This window comes from Equus quagga, chromosome 4, assembly GCF_021613505.1.
Source record: "Equus quagga isolate Etosha38 chromosome 4, UCLA_HA_Equagga_1.0, whole genome shotgun sequence".
NCBI lineage: Eukaryota > Metazoa > Chordata > Mammalia > Perissodactyla > Equidae > Equus > Equus quagga.
This window is the reverse complement of record NC_060270.1, coordinates 99,534,304-99,549,777: the sequence shown is the minus strand read 5'-3', so window position 1 is coordinate 99,549,777 and position 15,474 is coordinate 99,534,304. Positions and strand designations below refer to the sequence as shown.

Below are 15,474 nucleotides of genomic sequence, written 5' to 3'. Positions count from 1 at the left end.
TGGAGTGTCTGTTCACTTCTTCTGCCTCATTTTCTATTTGGTTGTCTGCCTTTTCTTTATAAATTTGTAGGAGTTGTAAAATTTATATATTCTGGATACAAGTCTTGTTGAATATATGTTCTGCAAATGTATTTTCCCACTCTTTGGGTTGCCTTTTCATTCCCTTAATGGTGTTTTTGGATGAACAGAAGTTCTTAAATTTAGTATTTCCCAACTTACTACATTTTCCATTTATGATTAGCATTTTTTTGAGAACCGTTTAAGAAATCTTTGCCAACTCCAAGGTCATGAATATGTTCTCCTATGTTTTCTTCTAAAAGCTTCACTTTTTATTTTTCACATTTAGGTCTTAAATACATCTGGAATTGATTTTTGTGAATGTTGGGAAGTAGGGGGTCAAGATTCATTTTTTCCATATGGACATCCAACTGACCCAGGACCATTTATTGAAGACTGTTCTTTGCATACTGCATAGCAGTGTGACTCACCTCTGTCATAAATCAGGTGACCATATGTGTATGGCTCTGCTTCTTGATTCTCTATACTGTTCATTGGCCTATTTGTCCATCCTTGTGCCAATAACACACTGTCTTAATTACTACAGCCTCATAATGGATCTTGTTATATGGTACTGTAAATCGTCTAGCTTTATTGTCTTCTTTGAAGATTCCTTTGGTTATTCTTTGTCCTTTCCATTTCTATACATATTTTTAAATCAGCTTGCCAATTTTCACAAAAAAAAAATCTTCTAAGATTTCAGTTAAGATGGTATAAATCAATTTGGAGGAGTTGACATCTTTACAATGTTACATCTTTTCCACTATTTAAGTAATTTGCTGAGTCCCATGGTTTATAAGTGGTAGAGCTGGAATTCAGTCTTCCGTAGTCTTACTCCAAGGCCCAACACTACATAGTTTTGAGGATACACTGCTTTTTATTTCAATTATATTTTAAATGAATCTATTTTGTTGGCCTAATATAATCTTTTCTATAGGGCTATCTTTTTAAAACCTCCCATTGCTTGGATATCTCACGTCTCATGTCTTTGATTGCCACTGACAAGCAATAGTCATATGTTAGTGACTATTTCATATATTATTGACCATTATATTTTGAACCAAAGTATTCTCATGGTTCTTTTAAAGTCAAGTGGAAAATCCTACACAGCCAAATTCTTACCATTTGTCCTTGTGTTACATGATTATTCGCCCCTCTCACCACTCCCTACCTCCCATGTCCCAGGCAGAAAGGAGAATCTTCTCTCCTTCTTTCTTTAAGGGAGAGACATTTACTTTCCTTTTACCTCCCCCAGCTTTCCTAGGATATAATTGAGATTGTCCATATAAAGACTTTCAAATCATTGTTCAGAGAATACAGATTCCTGTGGAAGGAGACCAAGAAATAAAGGATAATGGAGAACTTACCTTTCCTTTGCTGTGTAAAGTACTAGGTTGAAAGAAAAATTAAAACAGGAAAAGCCTGTTTGACCTCTCTCACTACGCCCTCCCCATTCAGCCCCTCTTCTCACGTCAGATGCTCCCTTTCTTTTCTCCAGAGTGGAGCTGCTCATCCTGTGAGTTGCCTCCTGCCACTGAAAATCCCACCCAGACCTGCCTTAGGGCCCACCTTTGATGCTTCAAAATTACTTGCTCTGTCTCCTCTGTGGTAAAACTTCTAACCACCTCAGTGCAGCTGATGTAAACTGTGAGTTTGTCTTCATAGAGGGGAGGATGCCTTCTTATTTGATCCAAATTTGAGAGAACTGAAAAGAGGAAATAGGAAGTGAACACAATTTTCTTTTCTCTCTTTCTTTTGTTCCTTCTCATTTTCTTTTTCTTCACTCTTTCTCTCCCTCCTTCTAAACTTTATCTTAACTCCTTTAATATTTCCCATTGTTTCTTAAAGTCTTAGCCTAGACATCTTTTCCTTAACTGGCAATAACACAAAAATGAATTAATATTTTTTGCCTATTATTATTATTTCAATCATCCAAAATGTATTAGTGCTACCGTGTTTCAGGCACAGTCATTTAACAGAATTTTATAGTCTTTGTTGTTAAAGAGTAGTGGATTGCTATTTTTTATTAAAAATTTAAAAAAAACCCTTTTGTGTAGAATTTTAAAAGAAAATTCCTCCTCACGTAATTGCTACCTTGTTGAAAAACTCTTTATTCTGAATTATTGAAAACCTGCAGATACATTCTTGTGTTACTTTTTGGTAGTGAAATTAAATTTTTGAGGATTTTTTTCTTTCCCCTTCCAGAACCACCTACACATCTTTTTACCTACTCTCTTTCAGCTATTTTGAAACTGCACATGAAACTCTATTGGAGTTTTAAAATAAGAAATTTTGCTAGATGTAATTTTCTCACATTACCATGAAGAGCAATGACAGTAATATTTTCCAGTATTTTGTCCTGTGCCTGTGTTGATGGGTACTTTTCTAGAAGAATTTTTATACTGCTTTATATGGAGAGGGATCAAAATCTCCTGGGTGCTTCAGATTGTCCCAGTCTACAGCAGTTGGGAATTTTGCTTGGTTCAAAGTTACAGAACCTGATTGCAGAAGCTTCGGGATTTATTTTTCTTATAACAACAAGTCCAGAGAGAAGTAGTCCACAGCTGGTATGGCATTTCTTGATACCATCAGTGTCCCAGACTCCTTTTGGCTTTCTTCACTGCAATAGTTAGTGTACCTCTTTCATGCTAAGACTCATCACGTCATCACAGACGGTCTCTCCATGTCTAGTTTCATATCCACATTCCAGGTATGAAGAAAGGGGAGAGGACAGGGAAGATGGGGCAGTGCCTACATGAAGAAGCGAATCTTGTCCCCTAATTCCCAGCAGACCTCTGCTTATATGTCATTGGCCGGAACTGTGTCACACGGTCACTCAGAGCTTCAGAGGTATAAAGGAAGGGCAATATTTTATCCCTAAACAAGATTGGGTTCCATTAGGAAGGAAAAAAGGGAGAATGGATATTGACACTTAGCTGTGTCTGCCACATTTTTAAACTTCAGGTGATAACATTTCCACAGCAGTAGTAGTGAAAAGCACATCAAAATTCTATTGAATTGTTGAACTCTATAACCTTGCTTGTGGCCTTGAAGTTAACAGTTTTCTTTTAATGAACCAGCTTGTAATCAACAGAAAGAGTAGTGCATTTGTGACCATTAATCAAGAGAAAAAGTGCTGTGTTTTGATTTGTTTTGTTAAAGATGTCAGAAGAAATTTGTTGTACAAGGCACAAGGTATTTGTATAAAAATTATTTAATTATATTTGAAGTTAAAGATAAAGTTAACTGGATATTTCAGGCTGGGCTTCACAGGGTTGTTGTGACTTGGTGAGGTCAAGGTGCTCCAGAAGTAGTCCACGCTTGGCAGGTTCAGAAATGCGTGTGACTGGGGGATCAGGCTCGGAGGATCTCACCAGCAGAACCCGCTGCAGAAGCACTTATAAACTTGGATGTAATTGTATTAATTCTACAATAGATGATGTCGTTATTTAGAGATAAGACCTTTTGGGGTCATGTTTATTCCTCTTAATTATATAAATATACATTTTCTTTGTCAAAAAACAAAGATTTTATTACAGATAAAGCTAAAGTCCCTTTTGAAGCTAACTTCCAACTAGTTGCAGTATCCTCTCCGGTTTGGTCTATTTGTATATCTTTTAGACTTTTTTTCCTTTGTAGAGTGTATGTGTGTGCAATATGTGTAGTACTGTTTTGTGTCTGTGCATATTTATGTAATTGTATCATATGGTAGTATCATGGTACAACTTGCTGTTTTCACTCAATAAAATATGTTGAAGGTAAGACCAGATAATCTGTGCTTACTATGCAAAGAATGTCCTTCTTACTCTCAAGCTCTTGGAGAAGTAAGATGGCATAAATATCCTTAAATTATTAATAAATAGAGACATTGCTCAGGTTTCTGCATGTCGGGGGTTGTGTGCTGTGACTGGCAGCTGAGTAGCTAGTCAAGAGGCACCTTCAACTGTAATTAACATGAACTATAGTCAGTGCTGAAACTCGCTAAGATAATATGAGGATGTTTTTCCTTCCTTACTTCTTGACATGCACCTCAAACCACTGCCCATTGTGGTTAGGAGTTTGTTCTTGATCATAATTTTCATCTCATACAGGGAAGCCTAGATTTAAAAAATGGAGAAGAGGAGGTGAAAACTATGTGTTGCCTCTAATACTGCCATGCCTTAGGGACAGAACTATGATCTGTAATGCAGTCATTTGATGCTTTTTCAGCAAATATATATTGGTGTCTAATATATGTCAAGGAACTATTTATTTACTCTGGAGAAATTGATATGTTGGGCTAAAGGCCATGATTTCATGGAGCATACTCCTAGTTGTAGAAGTGAAAAATAAGCAGATAAACAAACTAATAAATACATAGTATACTGCCACATAGTGAGAAGTACTATGAAGGAAAATAGACTGGGGGGATAAAGAGTGATTGAGGGTAGAGGCGGCTATTTTAGATGGTTGGCCAGGGCAGATCTCTCTGCAGAACCTGAATAAATCTATATCCCTTAATCTAATATATGATAGATGTTCAATAAACGTTGAATGAATGAATAACTGCATCAGTAGGAATATACACAAAGTACAATAGTAGCACAAGAGAAGATAAAAGTCATCTCTTCCTGGATTAGGAGAAGCTCCAGTAGGAAGCTTAAAATGAGACTAAAAATAAGTAAGCATTAGCCAGAGAGGAAACAGTTGGGAAAGGCATTCCAAGCATAGGTAACAGCATGTGCAAAGGCAGGGAGGTCTGAAGGAGCATTGTCAGCTTCCTACTGCTAAATAAAAAATTACTACAAATTTAGTGGCTTAACACAAATTTATTATCTTATCATTCTGGAGGTCAAATGTCCTTAATAGGTCTCATTGGGTTAAAATCAAGGTTTCAGCAGGTCTGCAAAAACTTCTGGAGACTCTAGGGGAAAATTTGTCTCCTTGCTTTTTCCAGCTTCTAGAAGTTGCCTGCATTCCTTGGGTCATGGCCCCATTCCTCCAACTTCAAAGCCAGCAGAGTAGCATCTTCAAATCTTTCTTCTCTCTGTCTCTGCTTCAGTCATCATATCTCCTTCTCTGACAACAACCCTCTTGCCTTCCTCTTATAAAGACCCTGTGATTACATGGGGCCCACCTGGGTAATCCCAGGTAATCTCCATAGACAATCAGCTGATTAGCTGCAACCTTAATTCTCCTTTGCCATGTAGCATAACACATTCATAGGTTTTGAGAATTAGGATGTGGACATCCTTGGGGAGCCACTGTTCTGCCTACTACAAGCATTATGTATTCAGGGATCTGCAAATGGTTTCCGAATGCTGGAGTGTAGCCTGCATATGGGGTAAGGGATAAGGAAGAGGCTAAATAGGCGGGAGCTAGATATAAAAAGGTCTTGTCAGCTATGCTTAACGCAGAGTTTAATGCTGTCCTGGGAAGCAATGGGAAACCATTTGGTACACCAGAAATATTTGGGTTTTTGAGACATCACTCATTCAGGCACTTGTATGAAGGTAACTTGCACCAGGAGAACAGATAAAAGGGTATTCCAAAAATGTACACAAAAGATATGATGCTTTTCTACTGATGGAGAGGTTAAGAGTACAAGGGGCCAGGAGGAAGCAGACAAACCTCTTCCTTCAAGTCCAGGTATGTGGCATGAGAAGGTGGATTCCCAACTTGTATCAGAATAGGGTTGAGAAAGTCTTCAGTTTAAGCATGTCCAAAATGGCAAGTCAAGTAAGAAGGAGTGAGTCCAGTCGAGCAGTGAGTCTTTTAATTACAGAGGATCACTTTCATCACTCCTCTTTTGTGAGTCCCATAAAATTTGAGGAGAAAATTAGGGACAAAATAGTATTTCTTCATAAATCATTGCTTAATTTCCCCAAGTTGTTTTGCCACAACTTGAAACTGGCAGTCATGACTTCTGATCAGAATTTCTGAAGCAATCAATGTGAGCTGTGTGAATTCATTTATTCCTCCCTCCCCCCCCCCCAATTTTTGGAAATTTCCCCCCCCCCCCCCTTTTTTTTTTTTTTTTTTACTGCGTACTGCTTTAAACTAGGTATATATGCATTTTCTCTTGGGCTCTTGAAATGTTAAAATGGCTCTGAGGATGTAGCAGGAGTAGGGGCACAGGAGACTCCACTGAAGTTACCTCCACTCTCTGTGGGACTCTAAGTCCCTCAGAAACTTCTAGATCCCTTGCCTTGGCTAATTCTTTTCTTTCTACTTGACTCTGCTCCCCAGACTTACTGGAAAAGCATATGGGATGATTAGATTTGTGTTTGAATCATTTTCATCAGTAAGGTTGATTTAGACTCTTCTCTTTGAGCTATTATACACATAATCATAAAGGTTGACTATATGTAGAATTTGCTTCATAAGCAAATTTATATGAATTATGAAAAGGGTAAAGATTTTTATGGATTTCCTTTGTCTGATTATGGATTTTGTTTTGCAATAAAAGGACAGAGTTTTTTTTGAAGAATTTCTTTCATGGATTTCTTGGATTCTTGTACTAGTTAAATAAATAATTATATATATATATATGAGTCATTTAGCAGCCATTAAAGATATGTATATACATACATGGACACACAAATAGAATCATTTGGAAAGATAATCAAGTTTTTGAATGAAGAGCAACCTGCAGAACTGTACATATAATTGCATTTGTAGAAAAATTGGATATGCACATGTACTTGTATATGCATAGAAAATCTTTGAAAGAATATAAAATAAAACATGGAACATGACTACCAGGACTGAATACAACTGGGGTACTGAGCTAAGTAGGACTGTAAATTTTAAATTTTAATTTTTACCTTATAGTTTTCTATACAGTTTGATATTATTTAACCAGTACTTTTATAATTGAAAAGGTAGATTAATATATTTATTTATTCCTCCCAGAGCATTAAAAAATGACCTTGTGAATATTTTAATGTTAACTTTTTCAAGTTCTATAAAATTCTACAAGTGTATTTACTATATCCTGTCTTTTAATAGAGTGAGAGTAAGAAACAAGTCAGGTCAGTATTAGTGTGGAAAAATTATACTCATATATACGGTTTCACATCTTAAAGAATTCTTGGTGTCATAAAATCCACTTTCTTTTTTAACTGGTAAAAATGGGAACCATGGTAGCGTTTCCCCCAATATATAGTGAAATAATTATTGCCCCTGCTTAGTTGTTTGTTTTTGTTTTTGTTTTTTGCTGAAGAAGATTTGCCCTGAGCTAATATCTGTGCCAGTCTTCTTCTACTTTGAATGTGGGTCACCACCACAGCGTGGCTGATAAGTGTGTAGGTCTGGACCCAGGATCCGAACCTGCAAAGCCAGGCCGCCAAAGCAGAGCGCACCAAACTTAACCATTACACCATGGGCTGGCCCCTGCTTAATACTTTTTAAAAAGTACTTTAAACTTTTTCTTCTTCCTGTAAAATAAAAGAAAAATTTAGAAATTGTGCTCAAGCTAAAAGAAGAAATCAAAATCAACTATAATCCTATAACCTCAAATTACCACTGTTAAATATTTGGTACACAGAATAGAATTATTTCTCTCTATTCAAGTTTTATTTCCCTTAATAAACTTTTGTGGTTTTTTCAGAGTATGAGTCCTACAGACATCTTGTATAGTTTATTCCTAAATATTCTGTTTTTTTAAATTTTGTTTTGGTTGCTCTTTTGAGTGAGATCTTTTCCCTTTATGGTTGAGTTGATTATGAGATATTTATTATGTAGCTCAGCACTTTAACTATTTTTATTAGCTCTAATATTTTATCTTTGGGTTCCATTAGTCTTTCCAGGATAATAATTTTACCTTGTGCTCATTACAATGCATAATGTTTCTTAATGGAAGTAATATGAGCCATTCTGCTTAGACTTTAAAAGAGAATTCTGCATGTTGGAAAAATACTGCTTAGGCTAGACTTAGGCCAGAGTATTTTTGAACTAATGCTTAAAATGTCATAAGATCTTTCATATGAAAATGGTTATAATTTGATGATACATGCAAGGTACTTCTTCAGATTGGTATTGTTCTCACACTGTTTGGCCTGGCAGACTCCCCATCATCTTTGAAAACTTATCCTCATGGGGTGATTGGCTAATCCACATATCTACACAGTTTGATAGTTTAGAGTTAACAAACTATCCAGACATTGTACAATTTTAAGCCTAAGTACAACTGACATTTTCATCCTTGGTGTATTGAAAAAGAGATATTCTTAGGAAAGAGAAGAATACAAATTTTAACAATGTAAAAAGATCGCCTCATTATGTAAATGATCTCTTTGCTATTTTTTTTCCCATTTCTAAAGAAGCCCTGATTGTTTACCTACCTCTTAGAGGCTAGTTGAGGTCATATATATGTTTTTTAAAGTTGAGATTCTCTATCAAATCCATAAAAATTATCTTTAGGTTAAAATGTTTTTTCAACTCTGTAGCTGCAGCGAAGCTATCATTATATTCTATATCAAAATGTTCTTCCCAAACCATAAGAAATTTCTCATAAAAATATATTATTTTAAAATATTTTTAGTAATTGAATAGATTTAAAAGGCTTAACATTTTGGTAACACTCAGAAGCAATTTCTAAAATGTCACATAACGTGAACATGGAATAATTTCTAAAACTAAGTGCTCTTAAATTATTTAACATGAAAATTTCTGTTCAAGCAGCCGTTACTCAGCCAAAAGCATTTTAACTACAGGCTGAAGTAGTCACTTTGAATTTTTCTCTAGTAAGCATAAAATCGAAATGGCCTGGATGACATATACTTGTTTGGAAATCAAGGAATGTTTACTTTTAATACAGTTTCATAATCCCTTATCTGAAGTCTGTGGGGCTAGGTATATTTTGAATTTTTTGTATCTTCAGAAATGTGATGCAGAGCCTATGTCCTATCTTACTTAAAACGGGTAGTGCCTGGGCAGCACCTCGTAATTAAACACATTGAACACTTTTACACAAATGTAGAAATGTTCACATTAAACACAGTAAGCTTCAGTTTGGGTCAAGTTTGTCACCAAATCATTTCAGCTCAGATTGGATTTCGCCACCATATTGATTATGAAATAAACCTTCATTTTCAGAGATTTCTGTATTATGAATATGAGATTTTGGACTTGAATCTCTCTGTGATTGTGGTCATTTTTCTGGGCCTCAATGACCTCAAATGCTAAAATGAGAAGTTAGACTAAGTAAAGTATTTGTGAACTTTTCAGATTCTAAATCTGAATGTCTACTTAATTCTCTGATACAAGAAACACTACAATTAAATGAGTTTTATAATATCTCAGTTTAATAATTACTTAGTTCAGAGGCCCTCAATGGTTTTGAAAGGTGACTAGTAATTATTTATGATTTATATATAAATATTAAAAAATGTAGGTCAAGAAGTGTTTCCACTTGGTCTTCTGTATAGTTGGAACCAACATAGGTTTCAAGTTCATGAACTAATCATAAATAATTACTAGGTTACTTGGGCTGCTGTGTGGAGAATGGACTGTAAGGGTACAAAATGGAACAGCTGCTGTTGTCCAGGCAGGAGGTGATGGTGGCTTGAGACAGTGCAGGTAGACACATTGGATGTGCAAAATCTTCCAAAAGGAAGAAGACTATTAATGGATAGGAAATGAGTGTGAGTAGAAACCAGACTATAGGGAGGATTGTCAATGTTATCAAAGGCTTGAAACAAGAATTCCTCTTCCAGAGACCCTATAGAAATTACACACGAGTTTATCCCTATGTTCCTAAGGCTGGTAGGAAATCACTATGATTATTGCTAGCTTGGCAGAGTTTCCAAAAGTCACGGACTTGTGCTACTTTCCCTTCCATTTAAGAAGATTTAGGTTACTGTAGAGGCCACTAGACATGGGTAGTTCAACCTAGTGGATATGGAGCAAAAATTTATGAAAAATGGGTACCATTACTGAAGAAACCACTTGACTAGTCTGTTGCCCTGAAGGTGTGTAAAAAGATGTCAATTCAGTTCAGTACTATCACGGGTTGTGTTCTCAGGAAGAGAAGATTAGGCAGAGTTTGTGGTGCTAGATATTTATGAGGAATCTATCCCTGTGAAAGGAAGAAGGAGGAAGCAGGATTGGGCAGATGAAAAAGTCAATTTCAATGCAGGTTCAACACAGTCTGCGTCAACACTTTAGGGAGCTCTGGAGCAAACTGGGCTCAAACTGCTGGGTCTTTATATCGCTGCCTTACTCAGCCTCTGGGTTTAGGCTGCCTCACCAATGGATGAGGCTGCTCTCTGCAGCTGAGTCCAACCCTGAAGGAGTTGACAGCTGGCTATCAGTGCTTTCTAGAAGGAGATGGCGCATCCCCAGGTTCGCCACAATGCTGTATTGCTTAATAGAAGTAGTGAGTAATTTGGCTAGCTGCTTTATTCTTTAATTTTTGTAGTTTCTTTCCTCCCAGGAACTCAAGATAAAACATAGACAATTTTTAATCACAAAATATTTATCAGTCAGTGGGACAATCCAAGAGAGGAAGACTAAGAAGTAGGAGGTTACAAGGAGAGACGAAGAACAGGAAAGGCACAGAGGGAAAAAACTAGCAGAAGGAGGCTTTCAGGAGTAAGAAGAAGCCAATTTTAATAAAATATAAAGAGCTACGGCACTCGATCCTGGGCCTTATTTTTAAAAGAACTACAATTAACACATCTTTCAAAACATTTTTAAAATAACATTGTGAAATTTTAACCATCTCTTCTTTCCTTGACAGATATGGAAAACATGAATAAAAGAGATCGACCATTCCTGACAATTCAGAAAAATGATAGCTCAGGTATTTTTTTCTACTTCCAAGTCTGTTTTATGATTTATAGTAGATTATGCATGAGATAAAATTGGAATGTTGATTTTCAAAATTGTAATAATGGAAAGCTCATTTTTTGATCACACTGAAGGTTTCTCCAGATCCCTTCCCATGGGTGTTTTAATCTTCTTCAACAGCTGGGTCGGGACAGCCGTGCTTTCCTTCACTGTGCTTGTCCTTAAATCCTTTGGAGTCTTCTTATAGTCATGTGATTCCTGACATACTTAATAAATCTTAATTACTATACATGGCACAGATGAGCTATTCATATAATTGAGGCAAAAGTACATTTTTTGCTTAAATTACTCAGGTTATTAATACTCTATGCTACTCGGCCTTAGAGTACTGCCTACCTATGTTTTACTTTATCAAAATAGTTAATATCATACTAAACTAGGACGTTTTGTGTATTTGGATGGAGAATGCCTGCTCAAACATTTTTACATCATTTTAATCTTATTTGGCCTATGAATTTTTTAGCATTCAGTTTCAACCTTTTTTCAAATTTAATTAAAATTATTTCAGTTTTTCTAAGTTAGAAATACAGCTATGACTTCAAAATCTATTTACTTAATTTGATTCATAATAACATGATACTTAAATATTCAGAGTTGGTGCCTAACACTTTTTAAATAAAAAGAATGTTCACACCTTACATCTTGGCATTATAATTTTCTAAAATTCTTAATATATTGACTTAAGGATCTTTATGCCCTTTTAGAAGTAATTTTACGCAAGGAATATAGTGGTAATATTTTTAAAGTTTGTATATATAGAGGTTCAAATATACTATGAGTGTTATGATATTTCTTGTATTTGCTTAAAAATATTTAAAAATAAGACCTGCAGTCAACATGTTGCCATAACTGTATTTTGACTTCCAATAACGTGACTATTTCTTTGTCATTTTCTGTTTCTGATGAAAAACAGATAATCTGGTATTCCATATTAAAAATGGAATGGGAAGCACCAAGTATAAACCAGTAGACTATCAACAACTGCACGCATTAACTGAAGCAAAAAGATTAGCTTCTGCTGCTATAGAGCTTAAGGTTAGAAGTTGTGTGTGTGTGTGTGTGTGTGTGTGTGTGTCTTCTAGTTTTGGAAAGCTGAATTGCTAGGAAGTATTCACAGATGATGTTTACGATATAAATGTGAAAATAAATAACATTGGAAACAGTTTTTAGAGTCTTCCAACTATTAATAATAATGAATAGCAGCTAACATTTACTGAACGCTCTCAGACACTGTGCTGTATGGTTTACTTACATTACTCATTTAATGTTTATAACAACCCTATGAGGTCTGAATTCAACTTTATTTTTAGAAAGATAGCTATTTCATTAGCTTTCGACAATTTCTAACTTAATCTGAAAAATAAAAATTGCTAGTAAATGCCAACCATGGATTGTCATCTGATTTAAGGCTCCTTCTGCAACACTGTGTAAACATGCCCTCAGGTATCTCTCTTTTCTAGAATTTCTTTTTTCCTCCCTGGTCTAAGAAAGGGTGAACCTGGACTAGATTTGAAAGGGGTTTATGTGCAAGTGATTCTGCACAATATTTTAGGACCATGTATGGTTTAGGATTACTCATGCAATATGTTTTCCTCTTGCAAATAACAGAGTACATTATAAACAGCATTTTCATTACTTGGTTGCATTAAAAATCTAGTCTGGCAAACCAACAGATTAAGTAATTTATAAGTTTTTATTTGTACTTAATATTTTTCTGTTGCTTTAGTTGTACATGGCTTTTTATTGTTAATATCTGTTTTAAAAGGCAATCGTTATGATTCCAAAGCACATTTGATACCCTATTCTAGAGAAATTACCGTATATCCATGAGCTATATCCCCTCAAACTAAGGAAGCCATCTAAAAAAGTAGGGCATTATTTGTTTGGTTCAGATATAACTTTAAAATAATTTCATGTTACCAGGACATTCAACGAAATTTTGTAAGAGTGTCGCTTATATAACTATCATCCTAATAAGGCTATCTTCATATTTCTGACTTCTACACTGACCCATTGTATATATACATATACACATACATACATATATGTATAACATAAACACATACATACATATTATCTTCCATGATAAAACATAGACATGGAATCCTGCATTTACCTAACATTTTGCCACATAATCTTTCTAATAATTAATTATTATATGGCATCTAATTCCTCAGGTAAATAAATTTTATTATGTGCCTTGAATATACAATGGTGAACAAAGTATAGCTCCTACCTTCATGGAGTGTACTGTTTGCAGGAGAGGGGGAAGAGGGAAGTCAGTGTTTATCAAATAAATACTGAAATAAAATTATGTTAAGTATAAACTCCCATAAAAACCTGCTATCTTGTGTATAATGACAGGACTTGATCCTCATTGGGTGGGAAGGCTTTTCTGAGGAAGTGACATTGGAATTGGGATCTCAAGGCCAATAAGAATTAACTAAGCAAAAACAGCAGCGATGAGTACTCCACATAGAAAAGATGCATGCCTTATCACATCCCCATTTGGGGATATTTGGATTGTATCCACTTTTATGATATTTGAAATCATGCTTCAGTAAATATCTTCTTTCACAGACATGTTTCATGTTCTAGAATCCTCCGCCTTCTTAGGATAAATTCTCATGATTGGGATTTCTGGGCCAAAAAGTATGAATGTTTTTTAGTTCTTTCCCAAAGTATTGTTTTAATAAAGATGCCACCACAAATATTTTCTCTATGTCTTTGTCAGTATTGGAATATTTACATATATATGCATATATATTCCTAATATTATCTGTAGATCTGTTTGTCTATCTGTCCGTCCATCCATCCATCCATCCATCTATCCATGTATCCATCATGGACCAAAAAAACCCATTTTGGTTGAATGTGAAATGGTTGAGTGTCAAAATCAGTATTTGGTCAAAGCGAATTTCTCTTTGATGATAAAATCGTTATCAAAGAATAAACATATTTAAAAATTTTAATTGTTAATATGGTTTTTAAAGTTTGACATTAAGTGTAGGGACAATAATTTCTCAGCACTGTCAGTTGCTAGATTGCTTCTCTGGTCACTGTGTGATACACTTGTGAGGTTGAACAGATGATCACTTTCAAATGACATTTTAAATAACATCAATAACCTTTTTGTTCATAAAATTTAATTCAGGAAGAAGCTTTTTAGTTACATATCTTCTAGAAATAACTTTGTACCTGGGATTCATAGTTTGGCAAGCCTCAAAAAGTCCTTTGTCTTCAACTACTGAAAATGGTCACAGTCTGTAGCAATCATTTTGACAAGCTTTTTGCTTCTATTTTTAGTCTCCATAGATTCATAATGATAAGGAAATGTCCTTTTAAAGCATTTGTATATTGTCTATTGTTTTGAATTTCAGTTAGTGAGAACAAAATGTGTCCTGGATGCCTCATCATTTTCTAATGCTTTCTCCTTTTCTTTATACAGTTTTCATTTTTTGTTACAGCTGGATTAAGAACGATGTATTGGGAATGCTATTGTACAAGATTTTTGGAGTCTTCCCCTCTCATTTAATTTAGAGATAGCAGGTTGACCTTTTGTTTTTAATTTATTCTTGTAAGATATGAATAATTCCCCAATAGGACTTATTCTTGAAAGACTCATGGTTTAAATGGAATTAGATAACTGGAAATTAAATACAGTTCTTAAGGTTCATTTTGTTTAATGTTATGAATGCTAATAAATATACCACTCTACACCAACTAGAATTATGATTATAAATTCATCTCTTTTATTCTTCCTTATATTATTATTTAAATTTTTGTAAAATAGTGTTGGTTCAAGAAGAATATTTTATTTTTCCTAATGTCACATAGTTAACACATTCTCTCTTAATATTTGTATTAATTATCAGTCTATTTCCCTATTTATTTTACTAATTAAATGTGCTCATTTTTTTGCACATGAAATTAACAGCTTTAACAATCATTGTTAATTATCGCAGCACTTTACTCTGACAATATTAAATGTAAATATACTTAAATTGAATGATAGAATGTTAACATTTAAGGCACATAAGGAGATTTTTGCTTCAAGTTACATCTAGAATACTTAGCTATATTTGAAAAGAAATTAACTATAATTATTGTTAATTAACAATGAATGCAGAAGATTTGTCTGATTATATTACTGCTGTTGTTATACTGATTAGATGTGCTGGTCACCTATGTACTCACTGTATCATTGATCATGCATAAGTTCTGGAATGCCAGACTGTTGTGGGCATTGAGTGATCTAGTCTTTCAAAGACTGAGATTGAACCTGAAGCCAAATAGTAGATTTGGACTGAAAATTGAGACTAATTTTGGGTACATAACATATTAACTGTTCAATCCCAATTTAAGTATAACGGGTTTCTACAATTATTTTCATTTGAATTTCTTTGCTTAGCAAGAATGAATATTTCTTCTTGTCCAGCTCAAGTATCCATCTACTAATTCTTTTTTAAAATATCATATTATGGAATATGGTAAGCATATGCAAAATTAGAGCAAACGGTTTCATTAATCTTCTGTAATATTATCCAGCCTCAACAACAATCAACTCTTGGCCATCGTTTCTTC

At 34.7% G+C, this 15,474-nt stretch overlaps 1 protein-coding gene across 11 annotated transcripts in view; it reads left to right on the top strand.

Annotated features, from left to right (window-relative positions):
- Nucleotides 1-15,474, top strand: part of CCDC148 (coiled-coil domain containing 148) — a 227,982-nt gene that overhangs the window by 60,540 nt on the left and 151,968 nt on the right. For 7 of the 11 annotated variants that reach the window (XM_046657860.1, XM_046657854.1, XM_046657861.1 and 4 more), the window contains 2 exons: nt 10,781-10,843; nt 11,804-11,925. The exons of 2 other annotated variants lie outside the window; for them this stretch is intronic. In XM_046657860.1, the coding sequence (XP_046513816.1) occupies nt 10,781-10,843; nt 11,804-11,925 (185 nt within the window). The remainder of the gene's footprint in view (nt 1-10,780; nt 10,844-11,803; nt 11,926-15,474) is intronic. 2 more of the 11 variants (XM_046657863.1, XM_046657862.1) reach the window with 1 other exon arrangement.